At 41.2% G+C, this 21,487-nt stretch overlaps 1 protein-coding gene across 4 annotated transcripts in view; it reads right to left on the bottom strand.

Annotated features, from left to right (window-relative positions):
• The window catches only part of Il16 (interleukin 16), a 94,551-nt gene that overhangs the window by 19,765 nt on the left and 53,299 nt on the right, over positions 1-21,487 (bottom strand). For all 4 annotated transcript variants that reach the window (XM_076848751.2, XM_076848752.2, XM_076848753.2 and 1 more), the window contains exons 5-9: positions 19,552-19,666; positions 9,213-9,286; positions 8,212-8,428; positions 5,490-5,607; positions 3,018-3,150 (exon numbers count right to left, since the gene is read on the bottom strand). In XM_076848751.2, the coding sequence (XP_076704866.2) occupies positions 3,018-3,150; positions 5,490-5,607; positions 8,212-8,428; positions 9,213-9,286; positions 19,552-19,666 (657 nt within the window). The remainder of the gene's footprint in view (positions 1-3,017; positions 3,151-5,489; positions 5,608-8,211; positions 8,429-9,212; positions 9,287-19,551; positions 19,667-21,487) is intronic.

Here is a 21,487-nt window from a genome sequence, read left to right as displayed (position 1 = left end):
TTCACCACCACCAACATCATCACCATCACCACCATCACTCTCCCCATCATCATCACCATCCCACCATAATTGTACTCTCTGTTGTTGCCTCACAGGTCACTAATCACTTTACAGTAAAGTTAAGAATATGAATTTTGGAGTCAAACAGACTTTTTTCCATACAAGCTGAGTCTCAATTTCTTCTTCTGTAAAGTAATAACGATAACAGAACCTGTTTCACAGTATGGGCAGAGATATTTAAGAAACAATTTGAAAGAAAAAGTATAGCAAACGAAAGAAAGATAAGTTGGAGTATTTATCTAATTTTATTATTATCTATTTTTAGTATTTTTATAAAGTAAAAATTTAAAACTTCTCAGCATCACAGAACACAGATCAAGAGAATGAAAAGACAATTCACAGAATGGGAGAAATACTTGAAAATTATATATTTGATAAAGGGCTAAAATCCAGAAAATACACAAACACACACACACACAAAAAAAAACACACACACAATTTAACAATGGTCAGATATAATTCAATTTGAAAATGGGCAAAGGAAAAGAAACAGACACTTCTCTGAAGATCTACAAACAACGAACACCTGAAAAAATGTGCTAATCATTTGGAAAATGCAAATTATAACTATGATGTATTATCACTCCACACTTATTAGGATGACTACTATAAAAAATAGAAAATAACAAGTCTTGGCAAAGATATGGAGAAACTGGGACCCTTATACAATGTTGATGGGAATATAAAATAGTGCAGCCTCTATAGAAAACAGTATGAAGTTCCTTTAAAAACTTAAAAATAGAATTGCCACATGATCCAGCAACTCCACTTCTGGGAACATATCCAAAAGAATTAAAATCAGTGTCTCAAAGCTATATCTAAGTTCAAGTCCATTGCAGCATTATGAGAGTAGTTGAAAGGTACAAGTGACCTAATTATCCATCAACAGATGAATGAATAAACACCTTGTAGTATACACATAAAATGGAATCTTATTTAACCTTCAAAAAGGAAGAAAATTTTGACACAGACTACAACATGGATGCACCTTGAGGACATCATACTAAATGAAATAAGCCAGTCGTGAAAGGACAAACACTGTGTGGTTCCATTTACATGAGGTATGTAGAACAGTCAAAATCATGGAAACGAAAGTAGAAGGTGGCTACCAAGGGAGGGGAAGTAGGGATTTCTTGTTTCTAGGGTACAGAGCTTCAGTTTTGCAAGATGAAACTTGGTGGTGATGTTTGCACAACAATATTGAATGAACTTAATGCCACTAAACTTGCGCTTAAAATGTAAGTTTTGCATCATGTGTGTGACTCCCTCACTCCCAAGGCCCTCACCTCCTGTGAGATCTTGAGTGTTTGCCCCAGGTCTCCAGCCATATCTCTCAGCTCTCCTGGACCAGGGCCACAGCATCAGCCCCACATCCTGGCCCTGTCCCACAGCTCTTCCTTCACAGTCCTCAGGCAGTAAGAGGCATCATAAACTAATTGAGACTCCTTTCTTTTCTTTTATGTCCCAAAGATTTAGGCCAATTATTTGCTTATTAAGTAAGAAGTCTGCTTTTGCCTGGGGTGTTTAGCTTGGGTGTGCAATGGTCAAAGGGGACCAAGTTTGAACCTGCTCTACATTGTGTATGTCGATCTTCCCCATTATTCCACTACCTGTCCTATTTTCACCGAGTTTGGGGATCAATTAATTAAGAGCATGGGCTTTGGTGAGCTTAAATCCTAGCTCCTCCACTTAGTAGCTCCACCATTGGGCCAGTCCCTTTTCCTTGCAGTGAGTTGGGTGGCGGGGGGAGCATACCAACTGCAGAGGGTGGTACAACTAAATGCAGTTGTGTGTGTCACATCTTCGACCATTGAGACTGGCACACAATAAGGATTAAATAAAAGGTGTCAGTGATCATTACCAGGTTCCCCAAAGTGATTTCACCAGGGCCATGGCTTCAACTAACTCCAACCTGAATCTCATTTACTGCCACTGTCAGCCCCAGATTGGATGTCTACTGGGCATCTCCCTCTGAACATCCCCCAGGCAACTCAACCTCAATAGGTCCCACCCTGAAGTCATTTTCTTTTCTCCCAAGCCCACTCCCCAGCCAGTCGATATCATTGTTTGTTCCCAAGCTTTGCCACTTGCTGCCCCCTTTTCTCTAATCTCTTCCCATGTCTACTGTTCCATTTGGGCCCTCAACATCTGTGTCCTTCCTCCTACAAATTTCACACACAACCCACTTTATACTGAAAAAAAATCTGAACATGTTACATCTATAGCTATCTAGCTTCTATAGCATCTTGCTATAGACTCTTTGGCAATCTAATGACCTTTACAAGGTAACCCTAGTGCCTCACCAGCCAACCATGGTTCTTGATCACTCATGCCTAGCACACTACATCCCAGCCCCACCAAAACTGCCTACCATATTGTTTCCATGATAAGTTCTTTCATGACTCTGAACTTTGCATTCCTACTACCTGGAATGATCTCCTTCAAATTTTTTGGAGAAAACTAGCTTCTAGGATTTCTTGATTCACAAACCCATCTCTTCAACTTAGTACTTACCCCTCTGTATTGCACTTATTTCTCTATCAGTCTCTTTATTGAGACTGTGGGCTTCTGCGGGACTATGTACTATGAACTTGTACAAAGTTCTGTCCTTGGTGCCGGGCTCCAGACACTCCCATAATGGGTATCTATTAGATGAATGAGGAAATGAATCTCTTGCATATACTAGCTGGGACCCCAGGTCTCTATCTTCTTGCCTCAGAGCTTGTAACTCAGTTGCAAGACATTTCCTATGTTGAAGCCATTTGCTCCTGATGTCTAGGACGTTATTAATGGACCTCTGATGAAACTATTTGGTTTATCACAGAAAGTTGGAATGGATTCTTGAAGATTCAGTTCAAACCATATCCTATAATGTTCTGTTTTCATTTATTTCTTATTCCAACTTGGTACTGGAAGAGTGGGCATGAGAAGAAGAACATAACCCAGTGGGATGTTACCTGTGGGTCTGGATGTCGGCTAACGATGATGGGCACTGGACCAGGATTACAGTGACTCAGGATCGCATAGACTTCATTGAGTGTCATGCAGTGCACAGGGGAATCATTGATTTCTACGATCTCATCACCACACCTGCAAAAGAACCAACAGGAAACCATCAGAAAGCTAATGAATGTTGACATCTATGGGAGACCTAAACATCATATCAATAAGTAAACCTCCCTGACTGCTTGACCAAAACTCAGAACAAGGGGGACCAAAGCACAACCACAGAGTATCCAATATCTCATACCCAGAGAGCTCCAACATGAACAAAGTTTCATCTGTAACTTTGTACCTTCTTTTCCCATTTAATTACACTCAATCAGGATGAGGGCAGGGGTTATCTGAACTAACTGATAGACTGGTCGACCATGATGTAACCCATTGCATCTCCTCCTTGGACCTTAGTGTTCTCACACATAGAATGATTAGGAGGAAAGATTGGACAGGATGTGCTGAAGAGCAAGGAAGAAATAACTGGGTAGGGGATCAGTCAAAGTTCTTGCAAAAAAAAAAATCTAAAAAGCAGGTGTTGGAACTCATTTTAGCTTTAAGTTGGGACAGGAGTTACCAGCAACTGCTCTGGTTTAGATAAGTGTCTCCCAAATGTCCTTATGGTAAAGTCTTGATCCTCAGCCTGGTGCTATTTTGGGAGGTGACAGAACCCTTCAGAAGTGGGACCAAGTGAGAGGCCTTCTGGTTACAGGGAAGGGAAGGCAATTCCCTTCCCTGTAACCAGATGACACCCTCCCATTCCTTTCTCTCTTTTTCAAATCTCCATCCTGAGGTGAACGGTTTGCTCCACCTCATGGTCCCTGCCATGATGTGCTGCCTCACTACAGGCCCAAACGCAATGGGGCCAATCAGACATGAACTGGGACCTCCAAACTATGAGCCAAAATAAACCTTTGCTCTTATAAATCGATTATCTCAGGCATTAGTTATAGTAACAAAAAGCTGACTAACACAGCTACCTAAACAGAAAAAGAAATGAGGTAGGAAAGATAGGGGTCATTGATTCATGGAAGATTGTGCAATCTACCTTCTTTTCCCAACATAGATGACACAGAATGTGAAATAGTCTCTGATACATCCTAGCCAGGAAATTGACACTTTTTTTTTTTTTTAAATAAAGCAGCAAAGAGTGAATCCTTTAGGCTTCACAGGCCCTTCCATCTGTGTTACAGTGACACAGCTGTGCTATTGTAGGATGATAGCTGCAGCTATAGACAATTTGTAGACATATGTTTATGGCTTTCTTTCAATAAAACTTTATTTAAAAATCAAGAGGTCTGCAATTTGCAGACTCCTGGCCTCACTCCTGGACCAGGATGAGAACATAGGTTCCTGTGCTGATTTTCCTGTCCCCCGTGTTGTGGTCTGCTGCTTCCTTCTCCTATATTTCTGCTGAGCAGGTATGCTTTCACCCTTGCTAAGAAAGCACACAATTTATTTATGTGACTAAAAATTACTGTCATAGAGCCCCAAATGCCAAGGAAAATAGATATTTCCTGAATAATTCCACTGTAGGCCTAGGAGGGAGATACTCTCTGTTAGAGGGTATTAGGACAAAGGCTATCACCCTGACCCTGCTATTATGCCCCGTGCACCAGCACAGAGGCTCAGCAAGTCAGCTGTCACCCTCCAACAGTAGCAGTGTGTCTCTAATTAGAAGTTCCATCAAGGACTTGCCTGTATATTGCAATTCTAAGAAAACTTTAAAAATAGGGCAGAAATCTCTTGATTTAGCAAAATGCAAATGCAATGAAAGAAAATGTACTATATACAAATATTAGAGTGTGTATGAAGTATTATAACAAGTTGAATGAAGATCAAATATTTTGAGAAAAATCAGGTTACTTATTGAAAAGAAAATTTAGATTTAGATTTCTCTTAGAATATACGTTAAAAAATATGCCTGGAGTGCCTGAAAATATTTTGTTTATGCCAGCAAGAAACCATATTTATGCAACTGATTTGCTCAGAGAACTGCTTTTTCTATATAGAGCTCACAGGCAAACCTTGGAAGCTCCTATTTATGACACTATGATTTCTATGCTAGTTGAATCTGAGTTAAAGTGTGTTTAGTTCACTTTCTATTGCCCACTGATATTCTCTGAGGTTGGCTTCTTAAACTGTCCCATGCATACAAATCCCAGGGGGTCTTATTAAAATGTAGATTGAGTCAGCTGGTTCTCTCTCTCTCTCTCTCTCTCTCTCTCTCTCTCTCTCTCTCACTGAGGATTGAGCCCAGGGCCCAGATGATGTCTATGTCATGCTGCTGGTCCAGCCACTTTGAGGAGCCATCTCTGGGCCATGCCTATGTCATTCTAAGCATCAATCTCCAAATCAATCTCCTGACATTCCTAAGTAGTTCTTCCCTCTGCTGTAAGTCAGGGACCTATTCAAAAACAGATGTGAGGACATACCTCAGTCGTCCATCCAGATGTGCCACAGATCCTGGCGAGAGAGTGTGAACAAAAATGCCCGAGATGCACTGGAAATAGGGGACACTGCACAGGCCGATGCCCAGGCCAACGCCAGCCTCTGCAAGGCAGAAGAGGGTGAGAGGCGGGAGACTGTGAGCTTCCCCAGGTGTGTACTAGTCTGTTAGGTGCCACCAGCAGTGTCTGTCAGGGTCTCTGATTTATCATGGCATTCATTCCACCCACATTTGTGGCGCATCCACTATGTATAGGTACTGCTTAAGGTTCTAAAGTGACCATCATAAACAAAGTATAGCAATTCCAAGTGGGGAAACTCTAAAAAGAAAGGAGGGAATAAAAAAGAAAGGGAGAAGGAAGGAGAGGAGGGAGGGAGGTATCCAATAGTGAGGAGTATTATGCAGAGAATCAATGGGGAATGTGCTAAGGTGACAGGATGATCACTATGGGCCTCAGAGGAGATAATGACGTTTAGGCTAAAATGTGGATGACAAGAAAGAGCTAGGAATGAGGAGACAGGGCAGAGCACTCCAGCAAGAGAAACAGCCAATGCAAAGGCCAAAGGGTGAGAAAAAGCATGCCTTGTTGCAAGTTCAGGAAGGGCATGGTCAGTCACAGGAGCGAGGCATGAGATGACAAATAACAGGATCAAGGACTGGATCAAACAAGGCTTTGTAAGCAAGGGCATCACTGAAACAATGCTACTCCGTACTGCAAAGACACGCCATGGGAGAGCTGTGAGCAAGGCAGTGCTGTCACGCCATGGGAGAGCTGTGAGCAAGGAAGTGTCGTGACCTAACGTCTTCTGTTGCAAATGTTGGAGAAAGAACTATGGTGTTCAAGAGGGGGAAACATGGAGGTCAGAGGAGTGGCACTGCTGAGCAAGACAACAGTGGCTTTGACTTCACCCCTAATGAAGAAAGAGAAATCTGTGTGTGTGAAATATCTGTTGAAGACCAGACTTGCTGAGGGATGAAATACAGGGGTTTCATAAATAAAAATCAAAATAACTGAATAAATGATGATGCTGTTTACCAAAACAGGGAAGTCCAGGGAGGACAGCGATGATGAGGATGAGGACCCAGTGTTCAGTTACACCCAAGTTGCACTTGTGATGCCAGGAGGTATCTGAGCCAACCTGTACAGCAGAGAGTGGCCCAAAACCCAGGCAGAAAGAGGGACTAAAGTTAAAAGTTTGTAGCAGCATATAGGTGGTACTAGGGCCATGGGGATCCTACAGAATACAGAAGGGGAAAAACAAGGGGGTTGCTGGAAGGTGACAGGAAGGCCACTTCAGGTCTCACAGCAAAGACCTAGAGAACGAGAAGCAGTCAGCAGGAAGGACTAGATGGAGTGATCACAGAGTGGACGGAAGACCTCCTCAGTGGTTTTTCTCATGTTTTACAAAGCACTTTCATGAATATTTTTACCTTTTTGATTCTGGTTCTCCCCAAAAGCCACCTGAAGGATGTCATGGGTCATTGTTAGTGACCCTATTCTACAGGTAAAGAATTTGGGCTGTGACATGAGCCACCAACACAGGTCAGAATCCTAGATGAGCTTCCTGACTCCAGCAAGAGTTCTTCAGCTTAATGGGCATCAGAATCACCTGGAGTCCTTATTTAAATTTAAAATTCCTGAGCCTTAGCCCAAACATGGCACCCTCTACCTACCACATCATTGAGGTAGAGTCTAATAAGAAGAAGCTTATTTAAATCAAGAAGGCAAAGACCCTCCATACAGGTGCTTCTGATACCAATAATCAGAGGAAACACCACTCTGAGGCCATGCCTACTCAAAAAACTTCCTGCATGAGCCCTATTCACAGCACACCTGCACACACCCATATGCACCTTGCACTTATCTACAACACTGTGCCAGGCCTCGGCACACAGAGATGTCTGAGTCTTCCAGGAGCTCCCAGTACAGCAGGGTAGCTAAGACATACATCAGGCAAACTCCTATGCAATGAATTAATTCCACACCCTCTTCTCCTCTCTCTACAATTCATCTCAATCCATCTACTTCTCTCCAAAGCACTATTCCTGTGCTCAGACCCAAATGGCTGGATGCCAAGTACTCTGATGTCATCCCTCACTCTGTGTCACCTTGCTTTGGCCATGCAGACCCTCTCTCTGTTCCTAGAACACATGACCCCTCTGCTGGAGCTCAACTCTGTGACTAGCTGCCTCCTCTCCATCATTCTGGTCTCGGCACAGTTGAACTTTGGTAGAAAGGACTTTGTGGGCCCTCTGGTGTTTGTTAGCCATGGGCCTGTGGTGACACAATGAATGGCTGTGACTCTCAAATGTCAGAACTTCAATTCTCTTGTCTGGGTAAGAAAACAGGGGCCCAGAGAGATTAAGTGACCTGCCCAAGGACACTGAATACATTAGCTACAAGACTACAAAGCCTAATCCCTTATATCCATTTCCTCCCCACCACTTATCTATGTTTGTTTTGTTTTCTTTCCACCACTGCAGGACACATTGACTGGACTTGGACAGTTTGTCTTGAGCTTTTAGAAGCAGATAACTCAGCCTCCTACTCAGCCCAGCCCAGCAACAGCCATGGGGTCTGCTAGTTGAGAGCATCCTGCCCACCCTGAGCTGATTCCAACAGAGAAGCCTGAAACTCGTCCAGGGTATGGAAGCCTGGAAGGAGGCTGGGCGACGCTGGCAGAGCCTCCAGTGGGCTGCACTCCCACCTTTCTTCAGGGAAACCTCCACCATGACTCTGTAATTGGGTTTGGCAATGCTGGCAGGAGACGCAGGGCTTTCCAGGGCAAAGAGGCTGCTGTCCTTGGCGACACACGTGCTGGAGCTCAGGGAGCGGCACAGGGGTGGAGACAGGTGGCTGCCCAGGGCAGGGGGCGTCGTCAGGCGGGTCCTCACAGTTAGGGTGAGGAGCCCTTTCTTGGCTTGCTGAAAGAAAAGGGAGAGTGTGACAATACCCGCAGCAACGCCAGGGCGGGTGAGGCAAACTGTCCTTCATGAGTGACAGTAATAAAATACTTTATAAAGGAAATGCAGCTCAATGTGTGTGTCATATATAAACATGTGTATTATTCATATATGTGACATATATGACACACACAAAAGTACTCTATTACATATCATACATCATAGGCTCCATATAATATAAAACATCATGTATGACATTGCATTATAGCCTTGTATATAATATTTATGACATGCACAGTATTATATGTAATATATAATAAATGTCATATACCAGATATACATGCATGAGTACTACATATTATATATTATGTGCAGTGTTTATTATGCTATATATTACATAGCATATAAGCAGACACATAACTAATATATATATGTGTGTGTATATATATATTCACACATAGATATGTATGTGTATTACAAAGTAGTCTTAAATTGAACCAACTAGATGGAGACTCAAAAATATCTTTGAGTGATGTTTTAAAACACCCAAACATATTTATAAATATATGAGTCTAAATACATAGAGTATTATGCATACTGTTTTAACATAGCTTTATACATTATAAGTAGTTCAAATATTCCCCCAAAACAATCCTGATTACATTCTGATTTTCTGAGTAATGACATTTTAACACTGTGCTCAAGAGCAGCATCAGCTAGGGACCCTTCATGTAAAGTGGGGAGCAGTTGATGTGGTTTCCTGAAGGCCCTGGGGTTTGACCAGATGTTAATTAGAAACAGTCACCTTGAACTTCTGCAAAGCGTCCTGATGTGTTAATCCAGCCATCGATTCGCCATTGAGCTCCAGAATTTCATCACCTGTTGAGATAAGCGGAATAATTTTGTCAATCGCAGTTCAAAGTTCTTACTTTGAACTCTGGTCTTACCACTGCCCAACCTTTTGTACAGGGAAGAACAATTTTGAGAGGCAGTATCAGCAGTGGCCTAATCAGGTCTCCTTGCTTCATATTCACCCTCCCTGCCTCTCTGACTCTCACACCTTTGCTCCCATGTATCATTTTCAATATGATCTGCATTTTCACAATGGTCTATGCAGTTAAATGCCTGGCCCATGCCATTTTCTCAACTAAAATGTACTTTTCTTACCTTCTCTACCCAACTCTCTCTTAACCTTTCAGCCCCTGTTATCTTTATCCTTTTTTTGTGTTTTGATTTTTGTTTTTGTTTTTGTAATGCTCATGGCACCCTGTACCTACCACATCATAGCACTCGTCACCCTGTGTGGTAATCAGTAACCTGCAAAAATCATTCCCTGGCCAGGGTGACAGATCTTTGAGGAGAGGGACTTCTTCACATTAGATGATAACCCAGAGCCAATTGTGGGTAAGGTCAACAAAATGCTCAATAGATGTGGGTTGGATGTGGTATTTCCAGAATGCAGTGTGGGCCTCACTTACAGAGGAAAAAACAGCTCAAAGAAATCCCAAGTCACAAAGTAAAGAGAATTAGGACTTGGGTTTTCAACTTCAAGGATTTTCTTCCTAACAGTATACCCCTAGGATAATTTTTTTTCTCTATCCAGAAGTCTATTTTTATGTGAATGAAAACCACTTTCTCCCTTTCATTCAATTTATTCAACATACAAACAAGGAACACTTTCTCTTCATTCTACACTGTGCTGAGCAATTCAAATGCAAAGGCTATTTTTATACTGACTTTGCTATCACTAATTATGGTTACAGTCTATAAATCTATACATTTTCTCTCATTGTTTTAAAGATTTTTTTCCTTTGTCTTTGATATTCTGCAGTTTCACTATGATGTCCTAGGGCAGAAGAAAATCCTCTTCTTCCTCAAGTATAGTTTCATGCATTAAATAAATTCTGGAAAATTTACTCTCTTTGGGTATTATTCTTCTCTTTTCACTGTTTTTTTTTTTCTAAAATTTCTATTGGATATATTTTAGACCTTTTGCTGAGTTCTCCCTGTCTTTTTAATGCTCTTCTTTTTATTCTTTGTTGCTCTGTGTGGTCTCCTGGATAATTTCTAGTTCACTAATTTTTCTTATAGCTGCATTGAATCTGTTGTCTCACCAACCAATTGATACTTTATGGAAATTACTATGCTTTAAAAAAGAAATCCAGAAACCACTTTTTTCACATTAATCTATTTTTCTTTGTGTTCTGTTTATCCCTTACAGTTTATATGCCTTCTTTTATCACTTAAAATTATTTTAAACACAGTAATTCTATTGTCTCTTTTATATTATTACATTATATTATGTTTTTGAGGGCCAGTATTCCTCTGTGTTATTTCTGCTGACTCTTCTGAGGTAATATGTGACCTTTATTGCAAATTTATTTTTCAGAGTGTTTCTGTTGTCCTGTGGGATTCCCATATACCTCAGGTCACCCAGTTTTTCCTTTATTTCTACTAGGAACCCCTAGGGAAATCAATTTAATATTGATTTCCCAGATTGGGGATTTAAGTTATCCACAGAGACTATAAATATGATCTTTGAGACCACATATGATACAGGCATTGATGTTTATTTCCTTGTGGGAGATGTTTTCCCCACTCAAGTGGCATGGGCAACCAGATGTGGTGGTGGACATCAGAGACTCAGAGGCTGAGGCAGGAAGCTCATAAGTTTTAGGCCAGTCTGGGCAACTCAGTGAGACTCTGTCTCAAAATAAAAAATAGAAGAGGTTGGGGATGTAGCTCGGTGGTTGAACACCCATGGGTTCAATGCCCAGGACCATTAAAAAAAAAAAAAGTCATGAGTAAAGTCAAGTTTCCTTATTGCTTCCCTGGGGCCTATTGGCCTTTCATGAGTCATAGCTCTTTTAGTCTCAGGGCTTTGTGCAGATTCTCAGAGCCTCACATGGACCCAAGGACTCAAATGGGAACAGAGGACACGTCCCTTGGGGTCTGTAACAGTCCAGCAGCCCTCTGAGCCACCACATCATCAACTCTTGAGTTTGCCTTGTTTGGATCTAAAGTTGCTCTTTGCCTGTGGCAGCTTGTCATTCCCATCACTTTCCTTTGAGTTCAGATGTATTATTTCATCCAACATGTCTATGTGTGGCCATAGAGGGTGGAGGCACAGTGGAAAGTATTGGTTTTGGGGAATTGGCTTACTTCGTTTAGCATGATATTATCCAACTCCATCCATCAGCTCAGCATGGCAGGTCATTGGAACCAGAGTAAAAAAAAATGGAATGACCTAGCCTTGTGAGTCTTCGAATCCAGGAGTGACAACAGACACATTAAAAAAAATGTTCAAAAGTAATTGTGTGCTGAAAAAATGTTAGACAAAGAAAAAACTGCAGCATGTCCATTCTTAATTATGTAAGGGGCTGAACCCAACACGGTCATGTAGCCCAGTTCTGTCATCTTCTGTCCTTTCCTTATTGGGACATGTCCAGTGAGAATTGATCTGCCTTGATTTTGCCAAATACATCTTACACAATCATTTTTTGGAGCGGGTATAAGGGCTGTTGTACAGCCTTGATCTGTACAACAAACTTTTGTCCCTACCAGTGTATCCCCCCATGGACTCAAGAGTAGATTTGGAAACTTCACTGCTGAAAAAAAGATCACAAAAGACAATTTGGCCAATTACTTGAGGCTTGAACGAGGGACTGCACACTATCAGAATGTCTCGGCTCATTGAAATTCTTCATTTTTTATCATTGCCATTAACTATGGGAGACAAATACCCAGGAAAATACAAGGACCTTGGATTTGGGCAGGCTTGCACTCAGGGAAGAAAAGAAAATACAAAACCGTCTTTTCTTGCGACCTCAACTTCTCCCTGGAACTATGCTTAAACCCAAACAAGTAAGAAAATGAAACAAATAAGGCCATGCTCTCCAGATTCTGATTCCACTTTTCTTACTTTCTCTCATTGGCTCCTATTGTCTGCCTACTCTTTTTTTTAATGTTAATTATATATTTATTCTATTTAGGTATATATGGCATCAGGATGCATTTTGATTCATTGTATGCAATTGCAACACAACTTTTCATTTCTCTGGTTGTACACGATGTAGTGTCACACCATATGTGCAATCATTCCACCATCTTTCCTGCCCCCATGTCCCTTCCCCTCCCTTCTCTTCCTTTTGCCCAATCACAGTTCCTCCATTTTCCTCATGCTCCCTGCCCCATTATGGATCAGTATCCACTTATCAGAGAGAACATTTGGCCTTTGGTATTGGGGGATTGGCTTACTTCACTTAGCATGATATTATCCAACTCCATCCATTTACCTGCAAATGCCATAATTTTATTCTCTTTTATCGCTGAGTAATATTCCATTGTGTATATATACCACAGTTTCTGTATCCAGTCATCTATTGAGGGACATCTAGGTTGCTTCCACAGTTTGGCTATTGTGAATTGAGCTGTTATAAACATGGATGTGGCTGCATTACTATAGTTATGCTGTTTTAAAGTCCTTTGGGTATAGACCCAGGAGTGGGATAGCTGGATCAAATGGTGGTTACATTCCAAGTTTTCTAAGGAATCTCCATACTGCTTTCCAGATTGGGTGCACCAATTTGCAGTCCTACCAGTAATGTATGAGTGTGCCTTTCCCCCACATCCTCGACAACACTTAGTGTTGTTTGTATCTTCATAACTACCATTCTGACTGGCATGAGATGAAAGCTCAGAGTAGTTTTGATTTGCATTTCTCTAATTACTAAAGATGTTGAACATTTTTTCATAAATTTATTGATTGATTGTATATCTTCTTCTGAGACATGTCTATTCAGCTCCTTAGCTCATTTATTAATTGGGTTTTTGGGGGTTTTAGCATTAAGTTTTTTGAGTTCTTTATATATCCTGAGATTGGTGCTCTATCTGATGTGTGTGTGTGGCAAAAATTTGCTCCCCCAAAATGTACAGTCTCTCTTTACCTCATTGATTGTTTCTTTTGCTGAGAAGAGGCTTTTTAGTTTGAATCCATTGCATTTATTGATTCTTGATTTTATTTCTTGCACTTTAGGAGTCTTGTTAAGGAAGTCGGAGCCTAATCAGACGTGATGAAGATTTGGGCCTACTTTTTCCTCTATTAGGCACAGGGTCTCTGGTCTAATTCTTAGATCCTTGATCCACTTTGAGTTGAGTTTTGTGCATGGTGAGAGATAGGGGTTTTGTTTCATTTTGCTGTATATGACTTTCCAAGAGTTTAATTGGAATTGCATTGAATCTGTGTAGTACTTTGGGTAGTATGGCCATTTTGACAATATTAATTTTGCCCACCCAAGAGCATGGGAGATCTTTCCATCTTCTAAGTTCTTCTTCAATTTCTTTCTGTAGTGTTCTGTAGTTTTCATTTTAGAGGTCTTTTACCTATTTTGTTAAATTGATCCCCAAGTATTTTATTTTATTTTTAGACTACTGTGAATGGGGTAGTTTTTCTAATTTCTCTTTCAGAGGATTCATCACTGATACATAGAAATGAATTTGATTTAGGGGTATTGATTTTATATCCTACTACTTTGCTGAATTCATTATTAATTCTAGATGTTTTCTGGTTGAATTTTTTGGATCCTCTAAGCATAGAATCATATTGTCAGCAAATAATAATAGTTTTGAGTTCTTGTTTTCCTATCCATATCCCTTTAATTTCTTTCATCTGTCTAATTACTCTAGCTAGACTTTCAAGGACTATGTTGAATAGAAGTGGTGAAAGAGGACATCCCCGTCTTGTTCCAGTTTTTAGAGGGAATGCTTCCAATTTTTCTACATGTAAATGATGTTGGCCTTAGGTTTAGCATGGATAGCTTTTAGAGTGTTGAGGTATGTTCCTACTATCCCTAATTTTTCTAGTGTTTTGAACATGAAAGGGTGTGGTATTTTGTTAAATGCTTTCTCTGAATCAATGGATATAATTATATGATTCTTATCCTTAAGTCTATTGATGTGATGAATTACATTTATTGATTTCCATATGTTGAACCAAACTTGCACCCTGAAATGAACGCCACTTGATCATGCTGCACTATTTTTTAAATAAGTTTTTGTATTCTATTTGCTGGAATTTTATTGAGAATTTTTACATCTACGTTCACCAGGGATACTGGTCTGAAATTTTCTTTCCTTGATATGTCTCTGCCTAGTTTTGGTATGCGGATGATACTAGCTTCATAGAATGTGTTTGGAAGGGTTCCTTCCTTTTCTATTTCATGGAATAATTTGAGAAATATTGGTATTAATTCTTTGTAGGTCTTGTAGAACTCAGCTGTGAATCTGTCTGGTTCTCAGCTTTTCTTGGTTGGTAGGCATTTGATGACATCTTTTATTTCCTTGCTTGAAATTGATATGTTTAAATTGCATATGACCTCTTGACTCAGTTTGGGGTGATCATATGCCTCTAGAAACTTATCAATGTTTTCAAGGTTTTCTATTTTACTGGAGTATACATTTTCAAAGTAGTTTCTAATTGTCTTCTGTCTTTCAATAGTGTTTGTCATGATACTTTCTTTATCATCATGAATTTTATTAATTTGAGATTTTTCTCTCCTTTTCATTATGGTGGCTAAGGGTTTGTCAATTTAGTCAAAGAACCAGCTTTTTGTTTTGCCAATTTATTTTTTTTAAAGAGAGGAGAGAGAGAGAGAATTTTTAATATTTTTTTTAGTTTTCCGTGGACACAACATCTTTATTTTATTTTTATGTGATGCTGAGGATGGAACCCAGCGCTCCGCACATGCCAGGTGAGCACACTACCACTTGAGCCACATCCCCAGCCCATCAATTTCTTAAATTGTTTATTTTATTTCAATTTTGTTGATTTTTGCCCTGATTTTAATTATTTCCTATCTTCTTCTACTTTTGGCATTGGCTTTTTCTCTTTTTTCTAGGGCTTTGAGATGTAATGTCAGGCCTTTTATTTGTTGACTTTTTCTTCTTTTAATGAATGAGCATTAATGAGTTCATTAATGCAATGAATCTTTCTCTTAGCACTGCCTTCATAGTATCCCAGAGATTTTTATAAGTTGTATCAGAGTTCTCATTGACCCCTAAAATTTTTTTATCTCCTCTGTGATGTCTTTGTTATTCATGCAACATTCAATAGTATATTATTTAGTCTCCAGGTACTGGAGTAGCTTCTATTTTTCATTTTACCATTGATTTCTAATTTTATTCCATTATGGTCAGATAAAATGCAGGGTAGTATCTCTACTTTTTTGTATTTGCTAAGAATTGCTTTAAGTCATATGGTATATTTTGGAGAAGGATACATGTGTTGCTGAGAAGAAATTGTGTTTGTTCATTGATGGATGGAATATTCTATATATGTATGTTAAGTATAAATTATTGATTGTTTTAGAGAGTTCTATAGTTTCTTTATTTAGTTTTTGTTTAGAAGATCTATCCAGTGGTGAGAGAGGTGTATTAAAGTCACCCAGTATTAGTGTGTTGTGGTCTATTTGATTCTTGTAGTTAAGATGGGTTTGTTTGATATACAAAGGTGCTCAGTTGTTTGGGGCATAGATATTTATGATTGTTATGTCTTGTTGATGTATGAATCCCTTAATCAGTATGAAATGTTCTTCTTTATCCTTTTTCACTAACTTTGGTTTGAAGTTCACTTTAACTAATATGGGGATGGAAACCCCTGCTTGTTTACGCAGTCCATGTGAATAGTATGCTTTTTCCCACCCTTTAACCTTCAGTCTGTGGATGTCTTTTCCTGTGAAATGAGTCTATTGAAGGCAGAATATTGTTGGGTCTTTTTTTTAAAAAAAAAAAAAATCCAATCTGCCAGTCTATGTCTTTTAATTGATGAGTTTAGGCCATTCACTTCAGGGTTATTACTGCAATATGATTTGTATTCCTGGTCATTTGGGTTTAGTGTTGGCTTTTAACGTGACTTGGTTTCTCCTTTGATTGGCCTTTCTTTTAGTGTAGTTCCTCCCTTTGCTGATTTTCATTGTTGTTTTTCATTTTGTCCTCCTGGAATATTTTGCTGAGAATGCTCTGTATACTGGCTTTCTTGCTGTAAATTCTTCTAACTTTTGTTTAGCATGGAAGATTTTTATTTTGTCATTAAATCTAAAACTTAATTTTGCTGGATATTGGATTCTTAGTTGGCATCCATTTTCTTTCAGAGCTTGGTATATGTTGTTCCAGGATTTCCTGCCTTTGAAAGTCTGGGTTTTAAAATCGGCTTAGATCCAAATTGGTCTCCTCCTTTATGTAATTTGATTCCTCTCTCATGGCTTTTAAAATTCTATCCTTATTCTGTATGCTAGGCATTTTCCTTATAATGTGCCTTGGTGTAGATCTGTTGTAATTTTGAACATTTGGTGTCCTATAAGCCTCTTATATTTGAATTTCATTCTTCATGTTTGGGAAATTTTCTGATATTATTTCATTAAAGAGATTGTGCATTCCTTTGGTTTGAATCTCTGTGCCTTCATCTAACCCAATAAATTTTCAGGATTGTATATTTTGTCTTCATTATCAGACATTCTGTCTTCCAAGTGATCTAGTCTACTGGTGATGCTTTCTTTTGAGTTTCTTATTTGGTTGATTGTTTCCTTCATTTCAAGGATTTCTGATTGATTTTTTTTCCAAAATCTCTCTTTCTTGAAGTAATCTTTTGCCACCTGTATTTGCTCCCTTTACCCTTTGTTGGTGTGATCAATGGATGCCTGCATTTGCTCTTTATCTCTTTGTCAGAGTAATTCAATTTTGCCTGTCTTTTCTCTTGTATGTCATTCTTTAATTCACAGGTCATTTTAATTATGTACATTCTGAACTCCTTCTCTGACATTTCATCAACTGTTATGTCAATGGCTTCTATTGTTGTACTATCCTGGTTTGTTTGGGGAGCTTTCTTCCTTCGTTTTTTTTCATGTTGTCTATGTGTCGTCCTTTCTTGCAGTGCAGATCTGAGATATTACAGTGTCTAACCTACAATCTGGTAGTGTCCAGGCAGATTACCTGTACCTCACTTTGGTATTGCGCTTCCAGTCCCCAGCCCATGTCCCCAGATGGACGCTACTGAAACTAAGGGTGGTGGCAGCAATAGCAGTGGTAACTCAAGATGGCAGTGGGGGTGTCCCAAGATGGATGCCACCACTTCCAGAGATGGGGCCTAGGCTTCTGAGTGATTTGGCTGGTGGGTGGTCCTGGACCTGGGCTCCCTCACGGGTCCATAGGGACCGTCCTAGGCCAGGGCCTGGGCTCCAACATGGGTTTCTGTCTGTGGGGGTGGTCCTGGGCCTGACTTGGGTGTGAGCTCCTGTCTACCTACTCTTGATGTAGCTTTTCTCGAGAATTGTGCCGTGTCTATATCTCCTCTCTCTTTTCCACTCATTTTTTGCTGCTCTCACTCACTGTGTAACTTCAGTTATTTCCAAAACTTTGATGACCCTCAAATTCAAATTCAATTCGAATCCTTCCTGCCTGAGCAGTAGCCCAAATTTTCATTGGCCTAATAGACAGCGCCACCTTGTGGTCACCTGGGCACATCAGTCTTCTCTCTGCAGTTTTGACCTAAACATCTTCCCACTGCCTCCTCTTCCTCTTCCTCTTTCTCCAGTTGACTAAGACCAGGAACCTTCAAGTTTCCCCTAACCCATCCTTCACTTATTGCCTCTCTTCTCAGGCTCTGTCACTTCTCTCATCTGTCCCTACCTCTTCACAGGGTTACTGCCTTTGGGCAGCCCGTAGGAGCTGAGCCTGGCTCCCCCCTGGCCTCTTGGCTGCTCTTCCCACTTCTGGTCTCCTGCCAGCGCACTGCATCCTACAGTCTGAGAAGTGAATCATCCAAAACCTCTGTAGCTGATCCCTCTCAAATGATAAAAAGCCTTCAAAGGCTTCCACTGCCCACACAATGAAACCCATATGCCTAATGCTGCATCATGTTGGGGTTGGCAAACATTTTCTGTACAGAGAGAAACAGTAAATATTTTCATCTTTGTGAACCATACAGTCTCTGTTACAGCTACTCCATGCTGCCCTTATAGCACAGTGGAAGCCAGAAACGGTAGGTAAGTGAAGGGACATGACTGTGTTAAATGAAATTTATATTTTATATTATCCTGAAATTTATATTTCATTTCATTTTCATAGGTCACAAAAGGATCAAAAGCAGTTTTGAATTTTTTAACCATTTAGAAATGTGGAAATATCCTTTGCTCGTGGTGTTTTTGCCAGTGGGCTACAGCACACTACAGTGTACATGCCCTGTTTTAAACAAGTCAGGTTATTCAAGATGGTTAGGCTGCCAACATAGCAGACACTGGCCTTACAGGGAAAAGTGATTCTGTGAGGTCACTTCTCTTCAGACCCTCCAAGCTCAGTCCCTGGCTTGCAGTGGCTCAGTCTATTCTCATGGCTTCATACCTTGAACTTTGCCTCCTAGTGAGATCCAGAGAGCTCCTTTGGTCAAGCCTATTGCCTAATAATCCAAATATGACTGTGGGTAGAGGTGGAATGCTGTTTCTGCCCTCTGGGACAAGAAGACAGGCAGCTTTGTTCCCCAGGTTGCTCACTCTGGGATGGCTGGGAGCTTTTGTTCCATGGAGATAAGAAGGAGTTGGGAGGAGACAGTTGGGAGGCATAAGGGTTGGGTCAGAGGGGGTGGTTGCCACATGGTAGACTATGAGCCCTTCAAAAGAGGGGGTCATGTTTAATACTTTCATATATTCTTAGAACCTAGTCCTCTGGAAGCTCTCAGAGAATATTTACCCAACTCATCTGTTAGAAGAACTGAACCTGGTTTTTCCATACTTGTAGGTTAGGGAGTAAGAAGGGAAGGAAGGGGATGGCAGTGAACCCCAGCAATTAAGAAAGAACCTTGGAAAGACAGGGAAGGCAGCAGAGAGCAGGGTAAGGAAGGGGAGGGAGAAGACCAGCCTTCAGTCCCAAGCTGGCAACAGGACCAGCTGGGAGGAGATGGTGCCAGGGCTGATGGGCCCATCGTGATGGAGTTCTGGGGGAGAGTCCCCACTGCCAGCAGAACCTCACATCCACAGAAGCTGTGCTCTGAGTGCTTATGACACGTTTTGCATCTCCAGTGTCTCCTATAACTTTAACGATTCTGGATTCTGCTTTTGATTTCTCCACCAGGGTCTCATAAGGGACAGGAAATCTACCTTCCTGTAGCCTTCCATCAGCCGCTGCAGCTCCCCCTGCAAAGATGGTTTTGACATAAATCCCAATGGGGCCATAAATGCTGTCCTTTCCCCCAACGATGCTGAAGCCGAGGCCCTGGGGAAAGAAGAGGAGAAGGTGGGATTCAGGAGGGTTTACGCTGCTCCACCAAGGAGTCAGAAAGGGAGGAGGCACCTTTAGTCTCATATGTCTTTGGGATTAACAAAGGAATGGGAGGCTCAGTAGCATGCCACCCAGCTGGCCTGGATGGTGTCTGAAGTTCTCACGTGAATCTGATGCTTCCGACACTAAAGGAGCCTGGGTGGAGGCGACACCCTAGCTCTCTAACTTTCCATTTGGTGACCGAGGTCATATCACTTCCTGCTTGTCAGTCTCAATTTCCTTTTCTTTTTTAAATTTTGTATTAGAGCATTATAATTATACATAATAGTGGAATTTGTTGTGGCATTCATCCATGCACACAACATACTTTGGTCAATTTCATTCCCCAGAACTTTCCTTTTCCTCCTTTCCTCCCTACTCCTCTTCCTTTCTCTTCTACTGGTCTCCCCATCTTTTTTCATGAAATTCCTTCCTCTCCTCCTTTTTTTCTCCTCCTGCTTTCACATAAGAAAAAAAAAATATGTGTCCCTTGACTTTCTGAGTCTGGCTTGTTTTGTTTAAACACAATGCTTTCAAGTTCCATCCATTTTCCTGCAAATGACATAATTTCATTCTTCTTTATTGAACCTGAAGTTCCCTGTTGTAAAATGATGATGGTATTACCTAACCCACAGGTAGGTAATTCAAGCACAAGGTGCTTCAAACAACATGCCTGGAAACAGCACTGAAGACATCAAGGACAATAGCAATAGCAGCAACTTACCATGGGAAAATTATCCCTTCTCCTACCAGAGTCCCCCTTGTCCCCTTTCTGTTCTGCCTCCCACCCCTCTGCCTCTTAAGGACATCACTTCAGTCATGTGTTCTCCTGCCTGAACCTACACTGCTGTCTGCCCCATCCTTTTACCAGGTCATTCCCATAAGTTGACAAACACATCCTGGGATGTGCAGGTGGCTCTGGGAAGAACCTGGGGCCTAGGAGGCAGTGCAGAGAAGGTCAGGTGAAGGAGAAAGGAGGAGGGAATGAGGCCTACAGGAGGAAGAGAAAGGAGAGAAGGTTTGGCTTCCCCTACAGACCCACCAGGGAGGTAACCAAAAGACGAGGACAGACCCAGGGAGCAGCCAAGGAAATTCAAGCACAATGTGCTTCACTTTGCTAAAGAAAACTTCTTGGGCAGGCTTAGCTGATCCTCCAGGTACTGTTTCCAGACTATGAACAATCTGAAGGCATAAAGTGAAGCTTATTTGTCAGTGTCTGGCTTCTGGCAAGTGATCGAAACACACATGTTGAGGAATAAAGCCAGGTCTTTGTGTTCAACTCACCAGGGTACCAGGTCATGGCCAGTAGCTTGGCTCCTAGACACACTTAAAGTGAATGGAAGAGCAGCAATCCTATTGGCAATTTATCTCTGTCCAGCAGCTGCTCGGAACTGATTAGTAGCATTCCTCCTGGACCATGGTGATGGTGGCCTCATGAGGTGAGCATGTACGTTCCAGGAAGGCCATTGGTCAGGGTGCTGTTCAAAGCTTCTGGTGAAGGTGATGTGTGTTCCAGGATGACAGGGATAAATGTTGCCCGGAGTAGCACAGCTGACCCCAGGTTGATCCTGGTTGAAATTATTGCTCTGGACAGGATAATGGTGAGAATGGGACCCAGGGGTCAGGGAGTCCAGGGCCATTGCCTGAGTCAGTTGCTCGCTCACCATGTGACCTTGGACCGGCCCCATAACCTACCGGACCCTTAGTCTCCACTTCTATAAAAGGGAGATGCTAATGGGGTTGTTGTGGGGAGTCATGGAGCTCCCTCACAAAGCA

The sequence above is a fragment of the Callospermophilus lateralis genome, chromosome 3 (genome assembly GCF_048772815.1).
Source record: "Callospermophilus lateralis isolate mCalLat2 chromosome 3, mCalLat2.hap1, whole genome shotgun sequence".
NCBI classification, from domain to species: Eukaryota; Metazoa; Chordata; class Mammalia; order Rodentia; family Sciuridae; genus Callospermophilus; species Callospermophilus lateralis.
The sequence above is the reverse complement of the archived record's forward strand: the minus strand, read 5'-3'. Positions and strand labels throughout refer to the sequence as shown.